Source organism: Cuculus canorus, chromosome 6, assembly GCF_017976375.1.
Source record: "Cuculus canorus isolate bCucCan1 chromosome 6, bCucCan1.pri, whole genome shotgun sequence".
In the NCBI taxonomy this organism is placed as follows: domain Eukaryota; kingdom Metazoa; phylum Chordata; class Aves; order Cuculiformes; family Cuculidae; genus Cuculus; species Cuculus canorus.
In genome coordinates, this window is record NC_071406.1 from 27,853,766 (window position 1) to 27,870,633 (window position 16,868).

The 16,868-nt window shown below is 38.5% G+C and overlaps 1 protein-coding gene across 2 annotated transcripts in view; it reads left to right on the forward strand.

The window, feature by feature from the left end:
* The window catches only part of PARD3B (par-3 family cell polarity regulator beta), a 421,427-nt gene that overhangs the window by 12,151 nt on the left and 392,408 nt on the right, over window positions 1–16,868 (forward strand). For both annotated transcript variants that reach the window (XM_054069863.1, XM_054069864.1), the window contains exon 2: window positions 15,162–15,263. In XM_054069863.1, coding sequence (XP_053925838.1) covers window positions 15,162–15,263 — 102 coding nt within the window. The remainder of the gene's footprint in view (window positions 1–15,161; window positions 15,264–16,868) is intronic.

Consider the following 16,868-nt stretch of genomic DNA (forward strand, 5'->3'; position numbering starts at 1 on the left):
GTAGTTATGCTGCAGGCTTTGTTTTGACTGCCTTGGAAAAGGAAGATGGATTTTTTTAATTTTTTCTGAGGGGGTGGTGGAAAGTAAATGTTCGTACGTGAGGGAAAGAAGAAATAATCTGTCATTAGGGCCTGTTCTGTCAATGATAAATAATGACTCCTGTACCGTAGGCAAGAAGATTAGCGCTTGGAAATCCAGAGAAGCCTTCTGTTTTGGTGTTTGAGGAGCAGTTAGTTGGATAGCTCTCATTCAGCTGCTGACTGATGGGAGATACTGACTTTACCTGAAAAACCCTCATAGAAACCACTCCACTGGCTTTACAAATAGCAAAATTAAAACCTGATTTTTCCTCAAAATACTCAACTCAGAGATGCTTGAAAAGAACACTCATGGCCTGTGCATTTTAAATTTATTACTTCTGAGGATTTTTTTCTTAGTTGTGATTGCCGTTTTATTCAATCCAATTACTTTGCAAAACTGACAACAGAACAAAGTTGCTCTAAGCTCTTACCCTTTTCAGATAATTCCACTTGTAGGATGGATCAGATGGGAGTATGCATGTTTCCTGCCCATCACAGGGGGGTAGGAACTAAATGATCTTTAAGGTCCCTTCCAACCCAAACTATTATGTGATTCTGTGTAGACCCCTTAAACCTCAAGTGTGGAAAAATGTTGGTTTAGGCCGTCTTCCATTAAAATTAGATTTTGTGTGTTGTGGGGAGTAATTGCAGCAAGTCAAAAACCAAAAGGAGTAGATAGGTTGCCTTTGTACATGCAGTGTGCCTTCTCTTATTGCACCTTTCATGTAGCATTAAAAATGAAGTGCGAACATTGGACCATCTCATCCTTCTCGCTCTCATCAACCCAGGACTCTGCTAGCTGTACTTGCAATATGTGGGTTTTTTTTTTTGTTTGTTTTGCTGCAACAATTTTCACCTCCATTTAACTACTGATAGAAGCTGGATACCCACTTTAGTTGTGGTTTTTCAGATATTGTGAATTTTGCAGTTATGTATGTTGCCATCGTATTCTTTCTTGTCTGTAAGAACAAAATTCATATTCATTGCTGTAATCGTTTTATTAAGTAAGCCATATTGAAATACTAGGAGAACATAAGGTAGGTCTTCTTTTAATAGCTTCAGATGTTTCAAATGCACCATACATCTGGCAGTGTACATACGTTATTTGTCTTGATATGACACAACCATCTTTTGAATTCAATGAAAGTGGAGGAGTCTGGCTTATTGTTCCTACTGCAGTTCATTAATGGCTGTAGATATGAAATGAGCATCTCGCTAAATGCAAGTCGTGGTCAACCTCTGACTCTTGTCTTAAAGGTTTGAGAATAGACAATATGAAAAAAATACCAGCTTCTTTCCAGATGGCTGAGTGCTTGATGTGTCGTTATGTTCAGCTGTCACTCAAATGTGAATGCTGTGGTGATTATAAGTGTCTTCCATTTTTCTGGTTTGAAATTATCCCTTTTATGCATTGTATGTTTAGAGATTAACTATTTGGCTTATCAACAGGGGTTTTGGAGAAGAAAACCCACAACTTGATGGTATAGCAAAATCCTGGACGTTAGTGTTCATAGGCAGGCTTGACAGCGCAGATCTTGACTTTGCATCGCTGTGTCATGGCAGTTGTTTTGAAATAGGTTGTAGTGGACTACTAACATCATGCAAATGTTGTTGTTTTGGTTTTGAAACATCTTGTGCATGATAAGTTTCATACTACTGGCTTTTGTTAGTAAAAAGTTTTTCTACGGTCTAGAGAGAAAGTTTAGTAGAGGAGGCTTTATGGGAAGGAATTTCTATTAAGTGGGAAGGAAAACAAAAGCTAGATTTTGTTTTTAAACTATGAGTGTGAATCACACTTTCTGCATGATGGTTTTCATAAATATGTGTGTCAGTACTCAATGATGTGAGCTTCAATTTAATGCTCAAACTGTTGAATACTGTTGTAATCTTGCTAAAGCCCACTTAATGAATTTTCAGGATTTCGTCTTGTTGCTTTTTGTTTTGGAGACGAACTTCATAGTTAGTGTAAGTGACACCTCTAATAATGCAGCCAAAGCTGTTGCAGGTTCTGCAGGAGGCCAAATCATTTACCTTACGTGACCATTATACCATCAAATTCTGATGTTATCATTTTTTCTATTAACTGACAATGGCTGTTTCCTTACTTAGTAGCCATTTAAAAAAGAGAATCAACTGCTTCATTGCCTGTGCTGGTTTCCTTTTTCAGACATTGTATGTAGTGATAAAATTCAGTGACAGTAGATCCAATTACTTCACTGGAAAGCCTCCAGCATCTTGTGGCTGAACTCATCAGCAACTGGCTCTCTAGTGGTATTTCTGTGTGAGAGTTGAGAGACTAAGATGTAATCACCTCTGTTAATGAGAAGGTAACTTACACTGGAAGTCCTATTGAGAGTGTGTTGTGATAAAGCATTCCTGTAACCTGGTTAGCCTTGAGCATTCTTGTGAGTAATGGCTATGTTATGTCCCGTTTGCTGTCAGAATTTCCAATAGGTCTTTGTTTAATTTTACATTGAAATCTTACTTTTGTGGGTGCTTGGGCGTGGCATAATATGTGAAACCAGTGTATGTGGATACAGTTGTGGAGCCCTGAAAGAATGAATGAGGTAGCAGACTGAAAAGTAAATTGGACTCATCTGTATGATTGATGGATGGCATCAATCTACAAAAGAAAAAGAAAGTTGTAATGGCATCTCAGGACTGTTACAAAATATATGCAGTTACAGCATTTAATCAAATGTGCTTACCAGCCGTTTCATTTGTAGTTTCTTGTAGGGTTGTACAGACTGGATTAAAATTGTGTAAGGAAAGTTTCCATGTGGTCCTCCTGCAAGCTTTGGAAAGGAATTCCTGGTCAGAGGGTCGGAGAAGGCTGCCACAAAACAGTAACTAGAATACATGCCTCAGGTGTCATTCTCCATGTTTAAGCTGAATGCTCTACTTAGCTGTTTGTTTGGATTTTTGCTCTGACTGTTATTCTGCTTTGCTACATCCTCTTTTCTTTCAAATCTCTGAGTTCCTTCCCAACTTTTTTTGTGGCTCAGTTTTCCTGAAGATACTTGGAGGAGCAGGAGAAAGCAGTTCTTTTTGTGCTCCAGGATAAAGGGGCAGGGCAGGGGGACCCTTCTGTGCACTATTGCCATTGAATTTCAGTAACCTCATTCTCTATTTCTTCTATCTGACCGAAACCCACTTCATGAGATGTGGTTAGGCATATGGTGTGAAGTTTTTATAATGCGTTAATTCAGGCATATACCGCGTTTTCAGTCAGATGAAGGTGGCAATTGACCTCAAGAGTAAGAGAATTGGCCTTGTTTGGATTTTATCCAGTTCTGTCACTTGACTCTGCCAGTGTGAATAGAGGTAGAGATCACTTGGGCTGTTTACCTGGTGTATTTGCTGTATGTCAAAAGTCAAATACTAAAATTTAGCGATATTGTAATGTGATAATATAAATTTTATTACTATAACACAAAGTAGAAGAGAGGTTATATAATAATTCCCATGGTGTAATATTATGCTGGTAAATATTTTTATTAGTTTTTAAACTTCCTGCTCATATTCTTTCAAACAGCGAATCTTGATGGAGTTGAGCAGTGCTTGCCTGTTAGTTGTGCCTTCAGAACACTCTTGACCCGGTCATTTTTGTTACTAGAAATAAAGGTGGGAGGGCTGCTGGTTAATTTAGTGTTTCATGTGAGAAAAAAGTGGCATATAACAGCTTCATCAGTACACACCTTGCTCCAATACCTGCATGAATGAAAATCCTTATTTCCCTCCTCATATATCCAAGCCTTAATCTATTACTTTGGACACCCTTACACTCTCTCTTTTTTTCCTCTTGTAATATGCTTAATTCTGCCTCAGAGAGGCTCTGCTTACATCCTCAATACTTCTAATATTTTGTGTGCTGAAGACTACCATGACTGTCTCTGTGTCTCTCGCGCTGAGGCCTGCAGTTGTCCATTATGGCTCTGTTTTGGAGCTCTGTGACCAAAGGTACTGTGAAAAATTGTGTATTTTCTTTGTCTTCTGAGTGAGGAAAAAGACCTCAAATCCACACCTAACACTTCTCTCAAGATGGCAACGAACTGTAACTGCTAGTGGGTCGTCGGAGTGTGGAGAGAGCTGCAGAGGGATGATGGGGAAATGGCTCTGGTGGGAAGCGGTGCCTTTGCTGCCATTCACCAGCCTTGGAAGTGTGAGAAGGGAGTGGTGGTCAGGGATCTGGGTGGCCTTACTGATGGTGTGAGTCTGCCAGCCTTCTGGCAAAATTCCTCCTCAACCTCTGCTTGATGGTTGATCCATGCAGGAGAAATGGGTGGCACTGCAGCAAGGAAGTCCTACTGTTGTCTGAAATAAGAGAAATACTTCCATACAATTGAGGGAGAATTTTTTACTTCCAAAAAATGTGTAATGGCATTCTGTGTGGAATTAAGGATATAGTTCTATATTTACTACTGTTTTTTCTTACTTGAACTTTGTCTGAAGCTCAGCTTACGTCATAAGGTTTTACAGGATTTCAGCATACCTGATCTGCATTGTCTTACAGGCATTTATATTCTGTTTTGTGGGAGTTTGGTGTCTGTTGTTACTCAATCACATTTGAAACTCCCAGCTGCTTCTGATAAGCAGTTCTGTCTGAGTGGCAGCTACGTTAGTCTCTTTATCAAAGGAAGGCCCTAGCAATTGTAAAGAAAATAATCTTGGATAGTTCTTAGATGCAGGACTGAAGTGGAGGCTGCTCCTATTGGAGATGCTGAGCCATTTATATTTTTTTGTCTAGATCTTCAGTACAAACTGAGTTATATGAATTTACAGCAAGCCTGTGTTTTTGTTACCTGTAGCTGTATTCAATGGTTTGATTTTAAAGTATCTCCAGTTTTACTTGACGGAATAATGGTGGTGTTCACTTACTTAACCAGCACTTTGCTTTTGAAGTACAGTAGTGCTGTACACATGCCTTTCTTATTTTCTTGAGTTGTTAGTTTTTTCCTCATTTCTGTGTGAAAAATGGGTGGCAATATGAAGGAGTAGCTTTATAGTTCTGTGTGCTCACTTTAAGTTGGATTTTAAGAAATCATGACTTGTCCCTCAACCCCCCCTTCCCAGTGTTACTTTCAGATACTGAAAAAAAGCCTAACAATGCTAATTGATTATTTGTCAGGTGCTTGTAGCTGTGTAGCAGTTTACTTATTAGCATAACAATGCTACTCTGAATATTGTATCAAATACTTGATGTGAAGAACTTAGGATATGAAAAATAAAGCTTAAAATGTTGTTTTACTTGGAGCTTTGTTCCAGAGCTGTTGTGTTAAGTTACGTAGGGCTGAGCCTTTTGTGTTTCTGCGTTGTTGAAACAATCTATCCTAATGGGCTTGATGAGCTAAAGGATATTCTTAGTTTATTATCAAAGATCAGTTTGCACTTGCATTCATGTTATCTTCAATTCAAACCCTGGCATAAACTGCAGTGTGTGGTCCTTCATCTGATTGCGTGTCCAACTATCATTGCCTGTTCTGCATACTTGTTTTTCATACTGGTTTTGCGTACTTGTTCTTCACTGAAATACACTTCAAAAATGTTAAAAGTTGGACTGTGATGTAAAGGTGCGCTGCATGATGCTTCTGCTGATGTATTCTCTGAATCTTATATTATTCAGATAATGTGCAGATAGTGGGCCACATTCAGAGTAGGTCTCATTCAGATTCAGTATAAAATCAGAATGCTCTTAGTTTTGAAGGGTTTCAGTGCTGCAAATCAAAGTTTGAGTCCAGTTTTAAGTTCTGTGTCACTTTGGATTTTATATCTATGCTCTGACTGTTGGGAATTCCATGGTAGGGATATTCCTGCAGTTTTTTTCCTTTTTCCTTCTCAGGCCTAATGTGGGGGATGGGTATTCTTTTCCTTTGCTTATTCAATTGCCAGGATAAACCAGCTTTCTCTTTTTTCTGCTCTTCAGCAACAGTGGAGTTCACTAGGTGAGATGAACAACTACCTTTTCTTGTGAAAATTGAAAAGACTTTCTGTGTATTAGTACACAGTCCTATTCATTTCTCAAAGTGTAACCATTTAAAGATGGCTACAGAGAAAAAAATGTTCTAGTCCCTCTTTGCAAACATTGTCTGTGAGGGACAGAAGACATTCACTGTCCGTCTGCGTGCTGTAGGCCACCAAGAACAGGTATCATGTGACTCAGATGGAGGAATCTATTCACAGTGCCCCCTTTGCTGTGCTCTACAACCTGTCTGAAGAACTTGCTGTGAGTTTGCATTCTATTTGTCTTCCAGGAGCTCAGAGCACAGGTTCATTGTCTTAAAATGTGAACTGGGATACTTAAAAAACTCAAAAGAAATGATACTGAGGTGATGATGGCATGTGTATAACCCGTGTGTCAGGTTGTGTGTGGTGAGCATCTTCACCTCAAGAGACTGCCCAAGAAAGATGGAAGCGCCTGGCTTGCTGTAAGGAGGTGGTTCTTATAACTTGTGAATGCTTGGTTTTCCATCTACTTAAGAAAAGCAGAATGCATTAATTATATATGCAAATGAACCAGAGAAGGAACAAGGAAGAAGAAGAACGGAGAAGGATGAGTTTCATTCATCTAAAACAAAAGTTTGCTATTAGGTGGTGTGAGGACGATATCTGAAGGAGACAGAAGTGATGATCAGTCCTTGCTCAGGCTGTTGTGTTTTAGCTCGTAGTTATTGTCCTACCTAGTCCTTTCAGTTTCTCAGACCATAATAATTTGAAGATGGCTAAAGATCAAGAAATATTCTAAGCCCTCTGGTTACTAGAGATTGACTAGAGGTTTTTTTTGACTGTTCAGTTGAGTGTAAATCTGATGGTGAATTGTGCTTACTCTGCCTTAGTCTCATTCCAAAGGCTAAAAAGAAACTGTGTTTTCTGGTTGTTGTCTGTCTGCCTTCACTCAGCAGTCCCCCTGACTTCAAAGAAAAACAAGGGAAGATTTCTCTGTCCTTTCCCAGATGGTTAACATTTCTTCTGTCAGGAGGCTGCGGTACTCCACAGGCCTTATGCATGAATTGTTTGGTTGGCCTTGTTTGTTTGTTCTGCTCTTTCCACTCTGATCCCTAAGAGCCAGCAAGGAAAATGATGTGAGCAGACTTCGCAAAAACTGCTGATGTACTGCGATAAAACCAATCTTGGTGACAAAGATAAATCTGTTTGTATACTGACCTGATCTGATTAGAGTTCCCATTTTGACATCAGGTTTTTAGCACCTTCAAAGACAGAAACTTTTAAAATCATGTATTTCATAGTGACCTTATGTAAAACTTTATTTTTTTCTAGGGCTTCTTCCCTATTTCATAATTGGACCATTTGTGAATAGTGCATCCAGTGATGATTTAATAAAAAAAATGGGGGAAGGTTAAGTTTTCACAACTAGTCTTGAAAAATAGTATAAATGAACTTAAACATTTTGTGTGCGTGAAAGTACATGGAATGAGATTTTTCTAATTTTTTTAATTTGCTTGTTTACATGGACAGGCTCCCTCTGTTCCAGTCTAAAGGCAAATCTTAAAAACGCTAGGGCAAATTGTGTTGTTTTGAGAAAAATTTTGTTTCAGCCTACACTTGAATGTTTAATTTATACCTCTTTGAAGGAGTAAAATTTCTTCTTCTGTTTTGTCTTACTGCATGAAGAAAATCTCTTAAACTCTCTGAAAATCAAAGTGTGTTTTGGCCAGAAACAAAGCATCGTGTATCTGTTATTTAGACTGGCTTTACTTCCTGTGATCTCTCATTTTATTTTCTGTATTGAAATCAGGACATGTAAGCTGACATAAGTCACGCACAAACTGATCAAATGTGTCCTCCAATAAACACCAAAGTTAAAAGTTCAAAATTCTTTTTGAGAGGCTCACATTTTTATGGTTGGTGTTTTTAATCCTGTTGAAAAGATCATTGGTGAAGTTCATTTGCAGGTAACACCTTGCTTTTTTAAAGAGGTACTGATTTAAGGATTCTTCAGTTTCTTATTTCCCGCATATTCCTCATGCATGCAGAAATTTACTTTTTGGTTTTGAGAGTCTAGCTTCGAAACAGTTCAGCACACTGAATTAATAAGGGAGGCATACTAAGGAGAAGTTTTAGGTAGGAGTTGGCTGCTAGTGTGATAGGATGATACCTTGCTCCATAGTCATGTTGTAATCTAGTATTCTTTTAATTTCCTTGAGGTGATGGCTTGAGTTAGTGTTAGGCAAAAACTCATAGGAGGCCCTCATGTAGCAGGCAGTGGTGTCCTGTCCTAACCTGATGAAATGTGTAAGATCTTTGTGATGACTTCAGCTAGGTATTTAAATGTGTTAGGCATTTGATATAGCCAGTAACTTCAAAAGTGTTTTCTACAGTGGTTTGTTTAATTGGACCTCTTGCAGAAAAGGAAAGGGGAGGAGAGAGCAGCTCTTGCTCAGGTAAGAGTGCTTCAGCAGTCTCTTGATTGCTAGATGACTTCCTGATAGGAAGCTGACAGATGAAACTACTGCTCAAAATGATGTCGCTTCCAATATTGTGGGGGTTTTTGGGTAAAGAGCCCATGCTGTTTGTGAATATTGTGGAAAGGGTTGTAAAGTTCCATTTTGGTAGCAGCTTGTTAGTCTGCCCCGTTAAATTTACTGTTAAAAGTGAGGAACTGTGTATGGTATGTACTCAGAAGCTTGAATCAGTATAGATATTTTTCTTGCATATTATTGACATGAGTGATTGTCACTTCAACTGGTAGAAGGCTGTAAAGAAATTTTGTCTTCTCTCTAACCCCTTAAAGCATTTTCTCTTCTCATGGAAGCAGATTCAGAGTTTTGGTGAAGAACAATACTATACAATACATGAGGAATTTTTTTTTTTTTTTTTTTTTTGCTGTCTCACTGGGCTGTTGCGTTTCTGTTCATTGTATTTATCTTCAAGATTTCATGGTAGTTTCTGCTGCTTTTGAATTTCTAACTAGAAATTATTAAAAACATCTTGTTTAATTCTCTGCAGTAGAACTATATGTAATTAATTCCACTTAAGAATTTATTTTCAACATTGAGACATAGGAATATGGGTTTGTAACTTGCTCTGTTATATTGTAATGCAAACTAAACTCTGGAAGCTTCCTGAGTAGTGAAGCATAAATGTTACTTTTTTCCCTGGTTTTGGAAGTTTGTGAAAAGACCTAGTTTATAGTCAGTTGGCTTCATAGAGGGAGGCTTATTTGTGTCTGGTCAGTGCTAAGACCTGTGAATTCAGTAATGGTCTGCAACAGACTTTATTGTTGTGCAGAACTCTCTTTGTCTTACTGTTTTGAGAAGCTTCTTATGTTAACTTTTATTCCTTAAAAATATCATCTCAACATACAGTATTGTTACAGAGGTGATACTGTTTTACTACTTCAACTGTCTTTGCATGTGTGAATGTAGTTCTTTGCCTGCCGGATGGACGCAGTGTGATACTTTATTAGAGTTACTCTTAGGTTGTGTAAGGACGTTTATGTGTGTGTACCTTGTGTTGTTGCTGAGACCTAACCATTCAGCTCCAGATCTTTCTTGAGAAATCCCTCTGCTGTGACTGAGGAATATTTAACAACTGCAGTGACAGTATGTAGTATGCAAACATTTGCTTCCTGATCAGCTCTTGATTTTGGGAACTCAGTATTCATATTCCCCTACAACAGAGTCTCACCTTTACTACAGCTAATGGTGGCAGCCCAGGTAGCAATCTGACTAGAAGTACCACTTAAGGCTTTTTTGGAGATGATTATGGTAAAAACAACGCAAAATGGTGTTCTAATTTCACAATAAATTTTCAGAAGGATTTAGAAATGAAGTTTGAGGCTGTGACAAATGTCACACATCTGTTCCTCTCCAACTCCCTTTTTGTACTGTTCTGCATACTGTGGGTTGGCAAGTAACTAATACTTGGTGCTCTTTGGCTGTGGGCAATACTACATCATGTAGCTTTAAAATGTATGTAGAAATCATTGCATCCCAACGAGCACATGGTTTCCATTTTTTAAATACATCATTTTTCAGGAGTTATTTCATTGAAGTCTGTTCTAGTGAAGTAATGGTGTGGAGGTGCTTCTAAAATATCTGCCTGAGAAGCGATTGTGGGAGGAGTCTTACTAAGTCATTCCTGTTTCTGAACTTATCAGGATGTCCCATCTTTACTATATTTAAATTAAATATTCCAGGATAGAGGTTGCAGTTAATTTTATGCATTCTGCACAGCAGAACAAATGACAGCACCAAGCAATAATGAACTGTGAAAGCATTGTGTTGTTGTTTGTTTTATTGATGAGCCAGTGAAGTGTACTTAAACTTGTTAGGGTTCCCTTATTAACAGTCTAAAATGCACTATATGAACTGCAATATTTATAAAGGATGTTGTTTAGTTGTCAGAAAAGTAGGCTGACACTTCCCTGCTTTGAGTTTGAAGCAAAAGGAATCAAGATGGTTCTCCAGGGGTTTGATACAATGTGGCTATGGATGTATATAAAAAACTAACAATAAATGGGAATGTATTTTAATTACAGACTGGTTGATCTTTCACTTGAATAAGTGTTTGAAAAGAAATGCATAGAAGAATTCTTGAACGTATTTTAGACTATTTGAACACTGAAGGTGTTGCATTAGGTGGCAGCAGTTAAGTTAGGGTTCTGCTTGACATGAATGTAAAACCCACTTCTTAAAATTTATGTCACTTCTCTGCCTACATCGCACTTTTGCATTCATGTGACCTGGCTTTAATTGAACATTTGGTAAATATTTGCATAGTAATTCCTAAAGTGTTCTCCCACACATAAAGGAAATGATGGTAAACAGCTTTTAAGTGGCTTGATGTTAAACAGAAACATGACTTGCACCCTAAGGTAAAATGCACATTAGAGTAACTGTTCAATATTCATTTTGGAAGTGCTGGTATGTATTATAGCAGGTTGCTTATTCATACTTTCTCTTTACATATTGAGGTGTTTCTGTTGTATAGCTCTGCTAAACTCCTGCGTAAGGGTTGTATGCCATGCTCTAAGAGAACTTCTCTGCAGTCATGCTCTTGGGATTTTTTGGAACCATTTTGAAGAAAACATGTAGATGTGCTTTCTTCTAAAGGACCCTGCGGCCAGGAGAGCATTTAGGGAGCACACAGAGACAGTGACCATACCTGAATGCTGCGCAGAGCCTCTAGGCTGTGGTTAGTGTTTTATGGTTATGAGAAACTCATTCTTTTGTTTTTCAAAACTAAGTAGTTCTTCTTGAGCACATGAGATTCCATTGATGATGGTTACAAAGATACTGGGAGGAATCGTTATAGGCTCTGTCACTCACTAGAAGAGGGCTTTAACCTCTCATTTAAAACAACAACAACAATGACAAAAAAAACAAAGCAAACAAAACCCCAAAATACTTATCCTAGCATTTTGTCCTTGAGATCAAAAGCACACAGTTGTTTGTGTTTTGCTTTATATTTGGTAGTTTTCTCAGCAACTGCCTTTTCAGTAAATATATCCTTAATCAATTCCTTCCCTGAGCAAGAATGTATTGTTAATAAACTTCAAAATCCAGCATTTTCTGCTTTCAACAGGTGAGAAGTGTTATTTCATTGAGGCAGATGCGTGCAAGCAGGGATCAGCCCTTCACAGGTGTAATGTTGCAAGAGCCTATCGCTTGTTACTGATGTTACTGGGCTCTGACTTCCAGACCTTTCAGAAAGTGCTGTAGGAGCAGAATCTAGGCTGGCTCTTTTGCAGGAACTCCAGGGAGTACTTTGTAAAGTCACCCTGTTACTTTTGAAATGCAGTGTCTTGCCTAGTGATTTTGGAATACATGGAAACCTGAGGTGTTCTTGACACTCTTTGTGTTTGTTGTGTCTCACTAACACATGTGAAGCTTAAAAGTAAGGCCATCCCTTTCTAAGAAAGGTTTCAGTTTCTCTGATGATAATTCTATCTTGGATGTGCCACAGTTATTTTTCAGACTTTTCTACTCCTCTTGAGCTCTAAGTAACATGCAAAGCGTGGCTGTGTGTATGCATTTATACGCACGCACATTCATTTTTCCGGCTGTTACTGTCCGTCCTGTACTCATTGTGTGGGTGAAATGCTCTTTGGGGCTTCAGATACTAAACTCTTGTATTTGCTGGTAGTCGGTGGCTTGTTTTATATGGTGAGCTACCTAAAATACTGGCGTGTTGTTTATTGGAGCTGTCTGAACTCTTGGTGGGAGTAAAGAAGCACAGAAGAAATTGCTACATAGATTTTAGGTGTTTTCTGTGTAGACACTTTGTATCCTGTGCGTGGCAGTGTTTGGAGTTCATCCAAAGAACAGAAAACGTTCTCTGCCTTCAAAATCTCTTTGGAATGCCTATGATTTTGCCGGTTAGATGAATTTTTGTTACTTCTGACCGTGCAGAGGGGATTTCTTCCACCTAGGCTATCTAGCAGTAGTTACTATTTGCTTCATCAAGCAAGTCTATAAAAAGCATCTCTTTCCCTCTTCTCTCTCTCTCTCTCGTCTTCCTCTCTCCCTCCCTCCTCCCTCTGCTTAGTAGCTCCTTTTTAAACTAATAGGGATGAAGTTCCGTTTAAGTTAATAGAAGCCAGTTTCACAGTAGTATTCCTGAAACAGCAAGTGTTGAATGTTGCTGTAGTTGCTGGTGGTTATTTTAATTGGTGTGTCCTTGAGATCAAAAAGTCATAGTAGTGGCTTCACATTATGTGTGCCTGAGTCGTAGTGTGGGGAGCAGTACCTAAACTGTTAAGAATTTTTTTTTTGCTAAGAAAACTATGTGAATCCTGTTCTGCTTTAGTTCTCGTATTTCAGTGTGAATTTTTATTCCTTTATTTTAAAGAATTTAACATTGGTCCCCCTTGCCTCAAAAGATTGGTGAGGAATGGCATCTTCAGTTCTTTCAGACTGATTTTGAGACTACTTTCTCCTGGTGTGGGCACTAACAAAACCATTAAATTACTGTATGTGTTGTGGCCCAAAGTAAAGGAAGGTTAGGAATTCCCTAAGTTTTGTGTAGTTTAGGGTGTCTGGGTGTCTTGAGTTTCCTGCCAACTTGATGCATTCTGTGGGACAATAGAGCTTTTACACTCCTTTTTTCTGTTTCTTTTTCAATGTCACATCTGGGTTGGTACAGCTACTGAATCACAAATAGAAGCGATCACTGAAAGTGAAATATTGCAATCAGCTGTCTATTTTTTCACATCAGCTTTATTGTGTCTACAGGACACTTAAACAGCATAATAGGTATAACAGGTTTTAATACGTCTTCAGACAAAAATGTTAGCAGCAGAAGTTTCTGATTTATAGGAGTGGCTTTCAAGTATACTGTTTTAGTGTTACTAACTTTGGCAACATTTTGCGATGGCATTAGTTAAAAGATTCAGGAAGAACCTCTGTAGCTACTGACACATTCCAGTTTGAGAGAATCCTATTTTGTAAGTTTATTGGTAGGGCCAAGTGACACTCTTTCACAAGGTTTCTGCATTAGGTAAATTTTGATCTATCTTAACATGCTTGCTTCTTGCAGAGAGGTACGTTTCTTCTCTGCCTTTTCTTCCTAGAATTTTGTAGTGAAAACACTTAAACCATAGGCTTTCAAATGGAGCCTTGAGCTGCAAGACAACTATGTCTACACTTCATCACTTCACAGAGCCCAAAGCATGTTAATTGATTGAAGTTTTGTAATTTTGAAGACCTGATACCTAGAATGAACAAACATTTGCTATTTCACAGATGAGTGGTTTCAATGCAACATGAAATAACTGTAAACTACAGTTTGAATAGATATGCTACAAACAGTGATACTTTTATGTGCCTGATTGGGTGGTTGTCATTTAGCCATGCTGTGCCTTAGATATACTTAACCCTCAAATAAGTGCAAGGGGTTAAAAAGGCTGTGGGTTAACCTAAGGCAGCTCAGTCCCACACAGCTGCTTGCTCATTCCTTGCCTAGTGACCTGCGGAGGAGAATCTTAAGGATACAAGTGATAAAACTCATGGGCTGAGATAAATAATAGGTAAAACACAAGCTGCACATAAAACTCTGCCTTCCCCTGCTTCTACCCAGCTTTATATGCTGAGTACAGTGGTCTCTGGTATGGAATATCCCTTGGGTCACTTGGGGTCAGCTGTCCCAGCTGTGTCCCCTCCTGATGACTTCTCGCTGGGAGGATGGTGTGAGAAGCAGAAGAGGCCTTGTCTCTGTGTAAGCACTGCTCAGCAATGATGAAAAAGGACTTGATGAGCTGCCATGCGCTTGTTAAACCACAGTAGCTGGCCCAATGGGATGAATGTTCAAATGTTAACTAAGGCAGTTGCAACATAACTACCACTTAGCTCGTCCCTCTTGGAAGTTATGTTTACATGGGTAGCTGCTAGGTTTGGCAGGAGTGGTTATAGACTGCTCGCTGATTTGTATTTCATGTTGAGGAGAATTTGCTGTTGAGTAGTGTGCTCTGAGCCTTTTGACTTCAGGGTCACTGGAACCATGGCTAAGCCCCCAGTTATTGAAGTGAAGTAGTTAAAAATATGAGGAAAGCATTAGTTTTGGAAAATTAACATGATCCATCTTAATATGATACGCAACGCTGCACTGGAGTTTCAGAGCATTTATTTGTGAAAACAAACAGGGATTTATTTATTTATTCTATTTGCTTGTTGGTTTGTGTTTTTTTCTATAGTAGCCTGACTTTCCTCCTTAGAGCAAGAAATGATGGGTGTTTTATATATAGAAATACACATATACACCCCTTCTCTCCCGAACTGTCGGGAGTGGTACATATTCATATATCTATATATATATATCTACGTGTGCTGATGATAACCCAAATACTCCAACTATAAACTATTGCAAAAAGAAAAAAGTTTAATTTTATTTTTATTCCCTATTTAACTTAAGTAAAGACTGAAAAGGCAATGGAAATGCACACTTTAAAGATCTTTTGCACGGTGCTTTATAGGTGGTGTTTTGTTATGTGTCTGTTTCCAAGCTTCTACCTCGCTATTGGAGAGGGAAATGGGTGGGAAGCAGTTGGGAGACAAAGCTATTGTATGTCTGATGGTGTTAAAACCATGCAAGGTTAAGTTGAGAAGTCTTGTGTCTGTCTTACAGGATCCAGCTTCCTGGGTAAATATTCACCACCTGGAGTATACAGATGGAGGAATCCTGGACCCGGATGATGTACTGGCAGATGTTGTGGAAGACAAAGATAAGGTAGAACTTGGATGAAAACACTAATTCTTCATTTTGCTTCTCAAATAATTGATTCCACTTTCTCATTTCTTGGACATCTGGCAGGTGATGTGGGTGTTAAATATTACTAAGTTAAACACGTCTGCCCATTGGTGCTATAGCTCTCTTTCTGGAGTAGAACAGGGAAGGAGAAAAAAAGCATAACCAAAACAATGAAGGTAATCAGAGGAGCCTAGTGGTTGATTTAGGACTTAACCTTTTCAAGCAGTTCTGTGTTGCTTTTATTGCTATATGAAAATGAGTGGTGAAGGAATGTGAGTTTTGCAACACAAGCTGCTTAAAATATCTTTTATAATCTCTTCCTATGCTTAGAATTAAGTTTACTAGAATCGCTTAAGTGTCATGGCTGAATATGTGCGACAAAATAAACACAAATCCTGTGATGACAAGAACAGTTGCCTCAACTCTGTTAAATTTCAGGAGGAGTTCCTATGATTTGCTACTGAAAGTCTAAAGTAGGCCAGTTATTAGTGTTGAAAGCTGTGAATCTAACTTTTAAGTTCCAGTAAGATACATATCCTTTCTGAGTAGAGAAGTAGTAGCTGCAAAGAAGCTCTTTTTAACATTTTTGTAATTGTCAGGAAAATTTAGTTTTGGGAGACTAATTGGTGACTTATTTCAGCATAGAAGAGGAGGAGTAGAATTTATAATACTGTGGTAGTTTCTTCCTTCTTATTTTTGTTCTTCATTAAATCAGAGGAAAAATATATCTAGGGACTTGAAACTGAAGATAAAAATATGGACTGTGCCTGTACTGTCAGACCAGTAGCTTTGTCTATTTATAGTACCATGTGTTTGGTGACTTCAAAAATGATTTTGTGTATTGTGAACAGAAATGGTAGTTTGTGTGCTGTGGATTGCGCAATGACTTGTTACAGAGTGCAACGTTTTGCTTGTGATTAATGAGATGCTTTTTCTCAGTACCTCAGTAAACTGTCTGAGGTGTGCTTCAGTGTCATTTTATGGTGGTTTATGTGGGAATTCTTAAAAACGATGGAGCTCTGTTTGGTATGTGTTCCTTTTGTCAAACTTGTGTTTCCTGCTTGTCCGTATTTACTGAATGTGTGCTTAAAACACCCTAAGACTTATTTCTAGTAGTGTTTGGAGACTAAGGACAGGGTTTTGAGGATTGGCACAGCTGTATATAAAGGATGAGACCATAAGCATAAGATATCCTAAAATGAGATAATGCATCAAATGGAAATGCATTACTAGTGGCATTGGTTAATAAAAATTAACATGTCCACTCGGGCTCCTCTGTCTGAAATGTCGATACAGGAACACTTGGGCAAATATGAGCTGTAGTTTGCTGAATATTTGAGTTACCATCCAGTTTTTAAGTTATTGCCAAAGCCTTTGCTGTACTTCATTGGTGGGTGCCTCTGAGTATGTGTTGCTAATAAAGCTTCTGGTTCACGCACAACTCTTTAAGTTTAAGCATCTGTCATTACAGCACTAGGCCTGTCTCCATAGTTCTCAGGCTGCCTTGGGTGGAAAAAAACACTGGAAATCTGGGATCTTACTGCATGAAATGGTCTGAGGTGGTTTAAGAATACTGCGAACTTT